General features: G+C 45.8%; 1 protein-coding gene across 3 annotated transcripts in view; it reads left to right on the top strand.

Moving 5' to 3' along the window:
* The first annotated feature begins 214 nt into the window (after positions 1–214).
* The window catches only part of LRP4 (LDL receptor related protein 4), a 75382-nt gene continuing 62804 nt past the window's right edge, over positions 215–12792 (top strand). For 2 of the 3 annotated variants that reach the window (XM_084519512.1, XM_084519511.1), the window contains exon 1: positions 216–370. In XM_084519512.1, the coding sequence (XP_084375638.1) occupies positions 277–370 (94 nt within the window). In that variant the 5' untranslated portion in view covers positions 216–276. Of the gene's footprint in view, positions 371–12792 lie in introns of all 3 variants that reach the window. The other variant, XM_084519513.1, reaches the window with a different exon arrangement.

Raw genomic sequence — 12792 nt, 5'->3', positions numbered from 1 at the left:
GAAGGCGACGGGTCGGGGTCTCAGCACGGAGCCGCCTCCGCCGCGCGGAAAGTTTGGGAAGCGCCGGGGGGGAGCGGGGCGGGGGCTGCCCCGGCGGGGCTCCTCCTCCGGGGCCGGGCCTGGGCCGGGCGGAGCGGGGAGCGAGCCCCCAGCCCCGGAGCCGCCGCGGCTGCCGAGGGAGCGAGCGAGCGAGCGGCGGCGGCGGGGAGCGGGGAGCGGGGCTGCGGCGCGCAGGAGGAGCCGGCGAGGGGGCTGCGGGGCCGGGGCGCTGCCAGCATGGGGCGGCGCGGCGGGGGCTGCCTCTCGCCCGCTCCTCCGCCGCTCCTGCTGCTGCTGCTGCTGCTGCTGGGAGCGCTGCTCCACGCCAGAGGTAAGCGGCTGCCGAGGCGCCCTCTGCCCTCGGGGGGGGGGTCCCGGTACCGGCCGGGAGCCGCTCACCTGCCCGTGCCCGCCCGCCGGGGAGCGCTGCCCCGGGGCCGCCGCCGGAGGGGATCCCTCGGAGGGGGTCCCCGGAGCCCCAGGCGGCCGCTGCCCCCCTTGGGAGCCGTGCGGCGGGCTCGGGCTTTGTTCCCGTGGGGCGGGCGCGCAGGTTGCCTCCGAGCCTGCCGTGCCCGGCGTGTCGGGACAGCCGCCGCTCCGCAGCAGGAATGCAGCCGCGGGCCCCTTAAAGGCGCAGCCCGGCTCCGCCGTGGCTCCCCCCAGCCCCGGGCTACCTGCCCCGGCCGGCACAGGGGGTGGGGGGGGCGCTTCCCCCAAAATAGCGGCGGTGGGGCCGGGGGGAGGCTCGTTGCCGAGCGGGGACGCGCTTGCGGCGAGGCTCGTCGGGGGAAAAAACTTCGCCCCGCGGTTGCCCCGCCGCCTGCGAAGCGCTCTTCGTCCTCGTGCGCGGCGGTGCCTTGTTTTCCGAGCGCGCCCGGTGGAGGGGAAACCATCCAAACGCTCCTCGGGATTGTTTATAAAGAGTTGGGAGGCTTCGGGGGGAGGGGAGCGGAGATACGGACCTCGCTTCTCTCCCTTCGCTCCTCCGGCGGCTGCCGCGGGATTTCACCCATCCTTTTTCTCCTCCGCTTCTCTGAAATTACAGGAAGCGTTTGCAGCGGTGCTGCTGACCTCCTCCATCGTTCTACAGGCATCGCCTCTGGGGCACAATCACATGGGGTTTGGGTTTCAAGTAATATTATTTCTCTTCTAACAAGAGACCTAATTGCAGGCAGCTTTGAAGAAGGTGCTAAAGCAGCTCAGGAAGGCTGAGTAGAGGGCTGCAGTTCCGTGTATCAGAAAATCTGCTTTTTAAAGCAAGAGGTGCTCTTAAGTTCCCAAGTGCCACACATTTAGCTGCGCTCTAGGAGTGAGAAGGATGTAAAGCATAGGTCTTCGTGTAGGTACAGATCTGGATGTGTTTTATTTTGGCTGTTACCCAGGTGCTCCTAGTTAATGTGTCTGGGCTGTTAACAGCCATGTGGGTGATGTCTGATTGTAAAGAGTGGGTTTGTTCCTAGGTGGTTGTGTCTTGATGTCTCTGGGACACTTTTTATGGCAGTTTGTCTCTCTTTCAAGTAGTTTTCCCATCAGCGCCCTTTTCTCTATCCTCTTGTCAAGTGAGCGTGAGTTTTTGATTGGATGCACCAACTATTCCCAGAAGTGAGCTGCTGCTTTCTTTCACGGGGAGAAATGCTTCCCAATAATGCAGGACACAATTCCTGAACAGTATTTTTTGTATTTAGAAGTAAGGAAAAAGATAGGGAGTTGGCAGAGAAGATGCCAAAGCCAGTGGCGAGTTGGTGGCCCTATTTTCCACCCCTTAGCTTTTGCAGAGCTTTTCCCATCGGTGTTCCTTAGAAGTACGTGTGGGGACAGCGTATAGCTCAACTGTCATAAAGCATCAACAGCCACAGAATTTGCAATGCCAAACAAGTAAATTATAGGAAATGTTAAAAGCACCCGGTCATTTACTGCCTGCCGAACCTCACTGCAGGAGTGGGTAAAGCAAACAAATCTCCAGGACTGAACTTTGATCTTCTGTTGGTGGATAGGGGCAGTTAAAACGGGAGAAGTCTGTGCAGGGGAATAAAGCAGGTCTGCAACTATCATGAGCTCTTGGAAAAGCATCTCACAGGTAACAACAGGCACAGAGGGGGAGAATTAAAAGTTAATGGCATGCACCGGTGGTGCATGGTGATGAAGAAGGGCCTGACGGTATGATGGTCTGTGTTAGTATAAACACAGAATGTCACAGAACCTGTCTGGGTGATGTGTTTGCTGTTCTAGCTCCTGGAGCTCTGCCAGGAAAATACATGGCTAGTATCAGAGCTTCACTCCCCGAACATCTTGACTCTTAGAGTCATGAACTTGAAGGTGGTACCTCTGGAGAAGTACAGTTTGCAGTGGGAGTCAAGATCTCCACTACCTGTGTTTGGCATCACTGTTGATTGTACAGCTCTGAGCCAGGTGCAAAGCGCTTGTTTTCCTCTTGTCAGTTTAGAGCTGATAATGCTCTTCTTCCTGGTTAGGCTGAGTGTACTTGGGTTTGGTGTCAATCAGGTTGGATGATATCCCCAGCTCATGCTGGTCATGAAATTTCTCTTGACCGTTTCTTTTTGTCAAAGCGATGAAAGCACTGAAAAACGTCTCCACTTTTAAAATTAAGAGTAAGATGCAGCAGGAGAATGAAAATGTTGGGTGTCTTATGTTGTTGTTTTTTAAACAATTCTTTGTCAACTAAAACATGGTAGCATGTGAAAAAGCATAAAACATAATCTTCCAGTACGCAGTTAACGTTTCCGTTTATTTAGTGTAGATAAGCAATGTTCTTTTGTGTTCTGGTTCCAAAAGCTTTCAGCTCTGTGCTTCAGCACTGCTGTCTGCACTAGAGAATCCCTTCTTGCATCCTGGCAGTGTGGGTGTATGCAGCGACCAAATTAATAGGCACTTAGTTATGTAAAGTGCTTGCATTTCCAGAGTGTCTTGTGAATCCTGAAGAGGGATGTTCTGTTCATGTGGGCCACAGGTTGGGATTTCAGAGAATTGGAGACGTTTCCCTACATTCTGTTTGTTGAAGTTAAACAAGAAAATGTGGTTGTATGTAAAGATTATGCAGTTTTTTGTAGTTCAAGCCTGAAAACAGTACTTGCTGTATGTTAACTAGGAAAAGAAATCAAAGTGATTGTATTTTGTTTTAACTCCTGAAAGCCTGCAGTTCTCCAGACTAGTGACATTAACATGAAAAAATAATTAAAACATTGATTCTGTGAGAATGATCTGTAGTCTGATAGTCCTCCTGAATTTTACTGCACTCTTTTGAAATAGGCAAATATTATCCTTGTTTTGTGTATGTGGGAAGTGAAGTAGAAATTGTCTTGCCCAAGGCCAATTCCATTTGCCCTAGAATGCAACTTAGCATTGAACACAATAGAATGCATGCTTCATAACATTTTGCCTCTAACATACTAACATACTGCTTATAAAAGCTGATAAAGAGATGTTATCTTGAAAACCAAGGTTTTAAAAATAGGTTAAAAAGTAAGTGCATGTCCTACACCTTCATTGAATTCTTCTGCTACTTGTGATTTTTGTCTATTTCTCTTTTTTATTAATACTTCTATTTCTTTTGCCGATGACCAAAGACACATGAGATAGTGGAAATTGACTGACTCTCCATCAGAACAAACGAATTACAAGTAAAGTGTTGTCAAAAGAAACATACCATAAAAGTGGACAACTTATTTACTTTGCTGTTATTTCCACCTTAGTTATTTATGATGTTATCTCACCCAGTTTTATATTACAAGGTGATATATACACACATGCATTTACGCCAACCATCATCCATTAAAGATGTTTGACTATACCTGATATAACATCCAGAGCTGGATCTCTGGCATGCAGCAGACCCACTCCATTAATTGGCATCCTGTATTTAGTGGCTGTCTGTGTTTCACACAAATCACGGCAGAGAACACTAATTGTAATTGTCATCCATGCATCTAATGAGCCTGATGGTTCAGCTCTTGCTTTTGCATCTGTAGTGCCTGTGGTTCTTTGACGTGACTGCTATGTTAGGCATTAATCTTTCATGGGATTTTGTTGCCTATCCTGCACGAAGACTGGGCACTGTAACGGTTCCTAAGTCTTTTTGTATCATCTTCCCTGTAGATTTCCATCTCCCCGTAGTAAAGATAAAAACAGTAACTGCATGGATCCAGGGACTTGTAAACCAAAGGTTTGTGATTTATTCCTTCTGTGTATTGGGTTGCTCTGGGACTGTTACCTTGGGAGTATTTGGCTGCCATCCTCCTGTGGGTGAGTTTATGTTCAGGTTTTTCAGCTTTCCAGTCTTTTTTTTTGCTACTGCCTGTTAAATGTTGAAGTATTCCATCCTGTGTACTTAGTCTGAGAGACTCTTGAGCTGCAGTCAACGCTTCTGTGAGGAGCAGAACTCCTCCTAGATTGCCATGGGCCCAGATGAAAGGAGACTCGCTATGCAAAGGCAGGAAAATAAGTTCTCATAAGAGTTTATTAATGTTAAACATTGTGGGCTTTTGCCTTGCTCAACTGTGGAAACTGAATACTGACTGAAAGTCTTCATATCAAGGAATTATGGTGGGATTGAGCAGTCAGAAGCCTGATGGTCTGAGATACATCTAAACGTCCTGCTAGAGTCACGTTAGCACAGCTTTGGAGTGTGAAGAGGTTTAAGAGAAGCTTCTGTTTTTCATAAGGTTCTTCTTAGGTCATTAGATGTCTCTGCATTTAACCACCAGTCAGCAGGTCACAAACTATTAAGATAAATGGATAATAAATATCATATATGCAAAGTAAATGTTTGTACTGCAAATTGGAGGCTTGTCAAAAAGTGTCTGACCAAAGACTACGTGGGCTCCTGTTTCCCAGGCTGTCAGATGTTGCTAGCAACTTCCTGATGTCGTTGTAATGCTCAGAGCGAAGAAGCACCAGCTACTTCCCCTGGATGGGTTAGGATGACAGGAAAATTCACCTCACTGTAGCATGGCAATGAGGATGTTTAACGAAGTGTTGTCCAGCAGAGCTTCCAGCAGGGACTGTGTCTGCCTGAAAACAGATCCCACGTTCTGCGGTGTCAAGGTGAAGCCTTACTCCTGGAGCTGAACTTGCCAGCAGTGAGACATCGTTAGGCCACGGGGCAGAGGGGACCCTTCTCCAGGCTACCAGCGTGGTGACTTCCTCCACATGCCCTAGTATGGGGCATAGTCTTCTATGTCTTTGTTAGTGCCTGACAGCCCCTCCCGGCTGCTGGAGCTTTCTGTTCCTATTGCATAGCAGCAGTTCTTTAATCAGAAATCTTGTTAGTATTCAAGGATAATTGATCCGACTCTCTGGTAGGGGGTGGGGACCCAGCCTTGCATCCTTCTCCTACTTGCCACCCCCAGTTTGACCCCTGTTGTCTCTTTGTTTTCTCCTGTTAAGTTTGTGCCAGTGGTGTGTGTGTGTGCTGTTTTTCCAAGCAGCCTGAAGTTGGCTGTAACCACGAGCAGCAGTTAAATAGAGCCCGATTTCCCCGCTTCCTGGCGTTTAGTTGTTCGGCTCCATTTTCTGGTCTTCTGTGTTTTTGATTTGCAGAGAAGGAACTTACTTGGTGCCCCCGGGCATCTCTTAAACCCATTAGAACAAACTCCATTATTTCCCTGTACTTAGAAATCCTCCTCCTTTAGTCCCAGCATCCATCAAAATAATGTATCCTCTGTAAGGCCCTCTGGAAAATGTTTAATAGGATCTTTTCAAACTCAAGGACAGTTCCAGTTTGCAAGGGGGAGGGGGGATGGCTAATGGAAGATCTGACTGTGACTCGCAGTAAGCCTGAACTTGGCCTGTGTCAGCTCTCCCTTCACCTCCATGCCGAGGGAGTGCTGAACAGAGCGGATCCAACACTGGGATCAAAGCTGGGAACAAAAGGCTTTGGGAGAAAAATTTCCCGTCTGGCCAAGAGGCAGCCACACAAAGGTGGTGCATAATTTATCATTCGAGGTTTATTTCTGCTGTGCTTCTTCTGGAGAGGGAAGAAAAAAAGCAATGACTCTCCTGCTGTTTTGAAGGGGATAAGTGATGGCTTTGGGACTTGAGGCGGGAAGCAACTAGAGGTACCACGGAAAAGCCTTTTCAGTACAGTCTATGCCCAGCTTCTCTCTTCTCAGACAATGTCAGGCAGTCTTTCTTTTTTTTGGGGGGGAGGTGGCTGGGAGCCGGGGGGAACCACTCTTGCCTTTGGAATTTTTGAAGAGCGAGTACTTCTCACTGCTCGAGTCATTCCCAAGTCCCAGTGCGTGGAGTGGAGCTGATCTTGGCAAAATGAAATTGTTTGCATTTCTGAGGTATTTTCCTTACCTTAAGGATCGGTCTAAGTGCTGTGGCTCTGTGTAACGTGGAGGAAGAGGCTACGTTTGCCTGAAGGGTTTGTAGTCTAAATTAGACATCTGATAAGGATCAGGGATGTGATAATTCTAGTGGGATAGATAAGGTCCAATATTAAAATAGCATAGCTTTCTAATTAAATTTCCTTTTGCTTTGGTTTAATGGGAAAAGCTTCGGAAAGGTTTTCTTTCCAATCACTTCTTAAAACAAGGGTAGAGAGTTGGGTTGTTCTGTTGTTGGTCTTTTTTTTTTTTTTTTTTTTTTTTGGATGGGGTTGGCATGGAAAGCTACTGAAAGGCGGTAAATGGGGAAATGAGGATGAGGAAGCAGTTGTAAGAGTAGTTCAAACCATGAGAAGAAAGGAAGGGGGTATAGGAGCACAGATGCTAACAGAAACAAAGATAGGGATTTTGGAAACGAGAGCCAAGGACTTGAGCTGGCAAAGGAACAGAAGAGCCACGTAAGGAGATCCAAGTGGAATAATTATATGAAATCTGATGGCAGAAAGTTATTAATTAGGTAGTGTAAAAGATAGAAGTTTTCAAAGCGGAGGTGAGCATTGAGCAAAACGTAACTGTTGAGGTAGAGAGAGAATTATTTTAGTGATGCTTTGAAGGAAGTGGCAACTTGTTAGGTACCCTCAACGGTAGAGTTCCTGTCCTAATGGGGTGATCTTAAGCCATATGAGGAGCTTAGCCATGGGGACGAGAGGTGGAAATAGAGACTGATGCTGGCATAGTACAGGGATGGTAAACCTGTGAGTTAAAGGTGGTGATGGGGTTGTCTGCATCTGTGGAATTTGGGACCAGTCAGGCTTGGGAGTGTGTACAGCCAGAAGGATTTTTGCATGGGATGTCCAGGAAGATAGAGAACAGTCCTGTCCGGAAAAGGTTATGAAATGGGAGAGCAGAGTTGAGAAGAAAAGCCAGGAGGCTGGAGATGATTGCCTGGAAAAAGGCATAAAGTGAGAAGAGGAGATCATTCTGGGTTTGGAAAGAAGTCTGGGTATAGGCAAGGAACGGGACTGGTGACAGAAAATATCCTTTCCTGCAGAAGGAGGCTACCTCTGCCTCCTCTCCATTGCTAAGTGAGGGGATGACTCATTAGGGAGAACTGTTACAACACTGCCATGTGACGTTCCCAGCCTCCTGCTCTGAAAGGATCATAAGAAGCCTTGTGTGGCTCTGTAAGAAGGTTAGAGGGAAATACGGGCTCTGCTCCTTGAGCCTGTATCTCCAGCTGCGTCAGTTCGTTTGATTTGGTGACAGCTGGAGTGGCTGGGAGAGGTTCTTGCCTAAGGTGCAGCCCTTCGCTGCAGCAGAACTGTGTCTCATGGGATCTAGGGTTGGAATAAAATAAAGACACACCTTTTTTTTTTTTTTTTTTTTTTTTTGGTCTTTCTTTCTTTTGTGCTCCCACCCAATTTTAGTTCTAAATTTCCATAACTGCTGAATAGTCAAATGCTTTCTTTGCAACTCTTGACTGCAGGAAAAAAGATGAGAAGTCTCAGGATTATCATTAGCTGCTTCTGTTCTGAGCTCCCAAGGATGAAATTAGGAAATATTTTTTCTACGACCTCAGAGATTTTGTTCCTCTCTGGTGATTTTGGAGCCTGTTACTCTTGAAAAGCCTGAGGTGTTTCTTACAGCTTGAGGACATGCCCCTAATTTGTGCTGCCTTTTGAAAAGGCCTTGATCAGCATAGCGCCTATTAGCATGAGGAAAAGCATAATGGGCCTGGCTGTGAGAGAAGACTGGAAAGCTTGTGGTATGGGAAAAGGAAATAGATGGGAGGTTGCTGTTCTGGAGGTTTTAACATCCAAGAAGCACGAAAGGATGCTTACAGATGAGTAGGACATAAGAATACTATCGGACTACCTGCATTTTTGTCATGGACCCTCAAAAAGAAGTTCTGAGTGTCTAACTCTTAGAAATAATGTGAGGTTTCCTGATCAGGGCACAGGGAGTTGCCTTGCAAACAGATGTGGTTTTAATGCAAGGGAAGAGGTAGGTTGAATTGAGAGCCGTATCCATGCAGAGGGAAACTGGGGAAGGGATTTTTCTTGGGCATTGATGTGGAAACAGGGAAGAAGTGAACTGATCTGGTTGGTGAGGTTCCTGCCTTTGGCCGTCTTTACTAGGCTTTAGGGAAGACTGCCTGTGGGTCTGACTTCTTTCCTGTACCCAGTCAAGCAGCGAACAACAGCTGCGAGAGGGTGTTGACTCACGAACAGCTGATTCACGAGCGGTTAAGATGTCTCCACCACAAGGGTGGTAACCTCATCTGTTGTCCCAGTTTGAACAGTCATTGCTCGTGAATCAACACCCTCTGTAGGCTTTTGTTCGCTGCATTTTTGTGTAAGAAAGAATTCAGACCTGCAGTCAGCATTATCTTAAATAACAGAAGGCTTTTAGGCATTATTTTCATTTTTATTTTTTCAGGCCCACAGTTCTTTTATCTGTGGAGCAGGTGGATGCCCTGTCTGTGCCTCAGCTCCTCTGGAGGGGCAGTTTGAATGTGTCTGCATCTTTGTGAGATCTGTTGAGTAATTTCTAGGCTACAAGTACTCAAAGGCTTCTTCCCCGCCTAACCAGGAAAGAATCACCTTGTTGATCCCTGCCTTCTGCAACTTTTCACTAAAATCTTCTTTGCTTGAAATGGCTCATCTGTTCACAAGAGAAACCCATTGTTTCTCTGTTTCTCTTGTTTGTGACCTGCCTTCTGTGAAGTGGAAGGTGAGGAGTTGTAATCTTTTGCTGCTCTTTGTGCAAATTGCAGACTAGAACAAAATTAGTTCCGTAGGTTAAGTTTTCCAGTCATTGTCCTTAGATTTTTTTTTTTTTTCCTCTTTGTTTCTGTTCTTGTTTGTTAAGGTCTGTTCTTCACCCACAGCTCTTCAGAAAACCCGAGACTGAACACTGAAGCTGAAAAGGATTGTCCAAAAAATAAGTAATTCCTGTGACATTCTGTAGTAATGTTTTGTTGGTTGTTTCTTCTGGAGAAGTAAACTCTTGATGGCAGTAATACTTGTGCTGGAGGGAGAAGAGAAGCTCAGATGATGAGTTTCTGAGAAATGACCCATAACCACTCTTTGTGCTGCAGATGCTTTTGAACAGGCTGGCAGGGAAAAGGGGTGGCAGGCACTTGCCTACTTTAAACACTTGACAAAAAACCCTGCTTAGCTTAATCTGGCATGCAGGGCCAAATCTAACATGGTTACAGTATGGAACTAATGGGAGATGCAGGGCAAATTAAACCTATGTACAATCCATCAGTTGTAGAATAAAAATAAACACTACTCAGAAGCCTTCGAGCAAGGAAGGGAGTGAGGCAGAGATGACATCTTCGGTATGTACATCTTGACTTACGCTCTCAGGCGAAACAGCCTCTGAGCTCAGGCTTCCGCTTAAGTGACTGGGACAGCTGCCAAAACACCTGCATTTGCTAGCTAATGTACTGGGTGCAGTGCATTGGTCCTGCAGGTTAATCTGGGTAAGGCATGATGTGATATCTGGGCTGGTTTGGGTCTTTTTCTTGAACAATGTCGTAACAACATGATTTGCATGCTGTATTTCAAGGTCTTAAAATAAACGTGGTGGGGATGCTTAAACTGACTATTAAAGTGTTGTGAGGAAAGAGGGCCATCAGTTATGCCACAGAAGACCAGATATGCCTAAGGAGCCAGCTTCCCTGACCTTGCAGTCTGCATACCAAAGTCTGAGGTATGTGCAATGGGGCTCTGTACCCTTTAGAGACAAGTAGAAGAGGAGAGGCTCACAGGAGGGAAATGACTAGCTCTGTAAGGATATAATTATTCTATTGCAGGATAGGCCTGGGCTGAGCTGGGCATGCATCAAGGTCCCTCTACAGCCCTGCACTATCCAGCCTAAGGAGCCTGTGTGTGTAAAAGGCTTGATGCCAGTGTGGCGATGCTGGGTACTTGGAGGTCCTATCAAGTAAGACTCACTTTAACTACTTAAATAATGAGATCTGTGAGTACAATCCACAGATTTTGCTGCTATACCATTCAGTGGCAAGTTAAACTCAATTCCCCCATGGATGAATTCCAGAGCTCTGTATATCCTTACATTGTAACCAAATGGAAGTTTTTTATTTTCAGATCTGCAAAGATGTGGTGGGACTACATCTATGAAACCTATACAGTGATAGCTGCAGAGTAGAACTGGGAGGATTTCCATTGCTGATGTTTGCATAAAAAGGCTTGGCTTTGCTGCTATCTCAGCCAAAGCGGCAAAAGCTGCCACCTCCTAAAAGTTCTAGAGACACATAAACTGAAACCAAACGAAAATGCTGTCCATTCCTATGAAAATATTGCTTCTTGGACTTGGAACTCCTTTTGAGTCTAACGAAGCAAAAAAATTAATCCAAAATCCATCTGCTTGAGAAACTGGTCTGAATCTAAACCAGAACACAAGTTTCTGTAACAAAAACAGCAAAAAAGTACAAACCTAGTAGCCAGCTAGACTGCAACAAGTTATTGCGCAAAGTTATCATGCTGGCAGATAGCACAAAATGAAATGTGCAAAACTAAGTCAGACTCTTACCAAATCCTGAACTGGCATGTGCAACTTTTGAGTTGGATACAGGGAAAACTCCATAAATCAAACTTTAAAAGTCTGGAAAAGAGAAGTAAAAGTAGAGACTTAGAAGGAAATCTTCTGATGCTGTGAGTAAAATACAAAAGTTGAGAGAAGGCAAGAAAAGATAGTACTAGAAATAGAATATTTTTCATTTGAATATTTTCATTCCTATTATTGGCCTCCATGCGATGTAGCCTTCTCGTGAAACCTTTGTGAAGGCAAGCACTTCATATGTTGAATCCACTTTTGGGAGAAACTCAAGTGTGGTGTCTCTTACATGTGGGTAACACTTGCAGAGCTTGTTTTGCCAATAAAATTATCTTTGAATTGACTGTGGTGGGATGTGGTGCAAGTTCTGATGCAACATGAGGTTCTTTGTAAGTGTGGATTTTGATGAGAACTCCTCTCTAAAATCTCTAGTAATCTTGTTTTCTTGTTGCTGTTGTGAATTGGCTCCTTCCTTTCTGTGGTCCATTGTTGTATGGTTGATCTTTGAAAATGAAATGTCTTCCATCTGCTTGAGAAATTTGGTTTATCCTTGGAGGCCTGAACTACTGCCTTCCCTAGTAGGAAATAAACAATGCTTCCAACTGTCCCCAATTATCACCCACTTGCCTTCCTGCAGATCCACGTCTCTTGCAGGGCCACTAGAAGAAATGACTTATGGAGCATGAATTGCATTTTTGCTGTCCTCTCTTCCTTAATCTCTGCAAATGTAGTCCCTTCTTCCTGTTTAAACTTTGTAAATTAAACATACTACTTAAAGCATTTAAACAACAAGCTGGACAGTAGCTTACTTGGAGCATATGCAGTAGCTTTTTTTTAGGTGACGTAAGTGACTCGCTGTGTTCCTACGGACACATTCAGGTAGCTGACTTGTAGTCCAGGTTAGTGTAACCCAACCCTATGGGAAACGTCTTCAAAATACAGTTTGAGGCTAATGTAAAGCCCGTGTTTTGGAATATCAGAATGAGAGGAATTTTTTTTTTCCTGCTGCCACTTGCTTTTGGTACACCCAATGCCTCTCTTGGTGATAGAGGGGGGGAAGAAATCGGTAGGAGTACCAGGATGCTGTCATGGCTGAGGATGGTTCTCTGCCTGGAATATATGTGACTTGGGCTATAGCTACACGGCTTCCTTGATGCACGGGCTGTGGTTTCACACTAAACCTGATCTAAAGTAACTGTGGCTTACCTCACAAGAGCAGTCTCACCCTTGTGTCCCTTTGATAGGTTTGTGTGTGCGTGTGTCTGCTGGATGAATCGCTTCAGCTTGTTCATCTATCAACAGAGCTAAGCTGCAAAATGGTGAAACCAGCAATACCACAGGTTGCACGGCATTTGCGAGCTGAACAGAATTGCTCTTCAGTGAGCCAGTCAGTATGGACTGATTGAAATACGAGGGATGGAGGAAGGCAAGGCCAACTTAGTTTTTTTTCCTTCGGTAGTGATTTGCTGCTGCTTTGCTTTATCTTAACTGTAGGTTGGAAGGACTAGCTCTGGGAACAAAGAGAGGGCAGAATTCAAGCATGAGATTCAGTTTCTGTAGCTCATGTAAAATGTAACCTGTCATGCCTGTAATTAGCAGTCCTAACTGTATTAGCATCAACATGCAGTGAAAGATTAACCTATAGTTATTGGAACTGGTGTAGTATGTTAATTAGTGATGCCTTTTGTGGGGAAAACATCTGTTCATTAAAACTTGAAGCACATACCTCCTATCTTGTGTTACTTGGGCTAACACAGACTTATGTTCTGAGTTGTTGCCAGAGAAGTTGTCAATCTGAATAAGAAAAGCTTTATCCCCT

This window comes from Aythya ferina, assembly GCF_964211825.1.
Source record: "Aythya ferina genome assembly, chromosome: 5".
NCBI classification, from domain to species: Eukaryota; Metazoa; Chordata; class Aves; order Anseriformes; family Anatidae; genus Aythya; species Aythya ferina.
The sequence above is the reverse complement of the archived record's forward strand: the minus strand, read 5'-3'. Positions and strand labels throughout refer to the sequence as shown.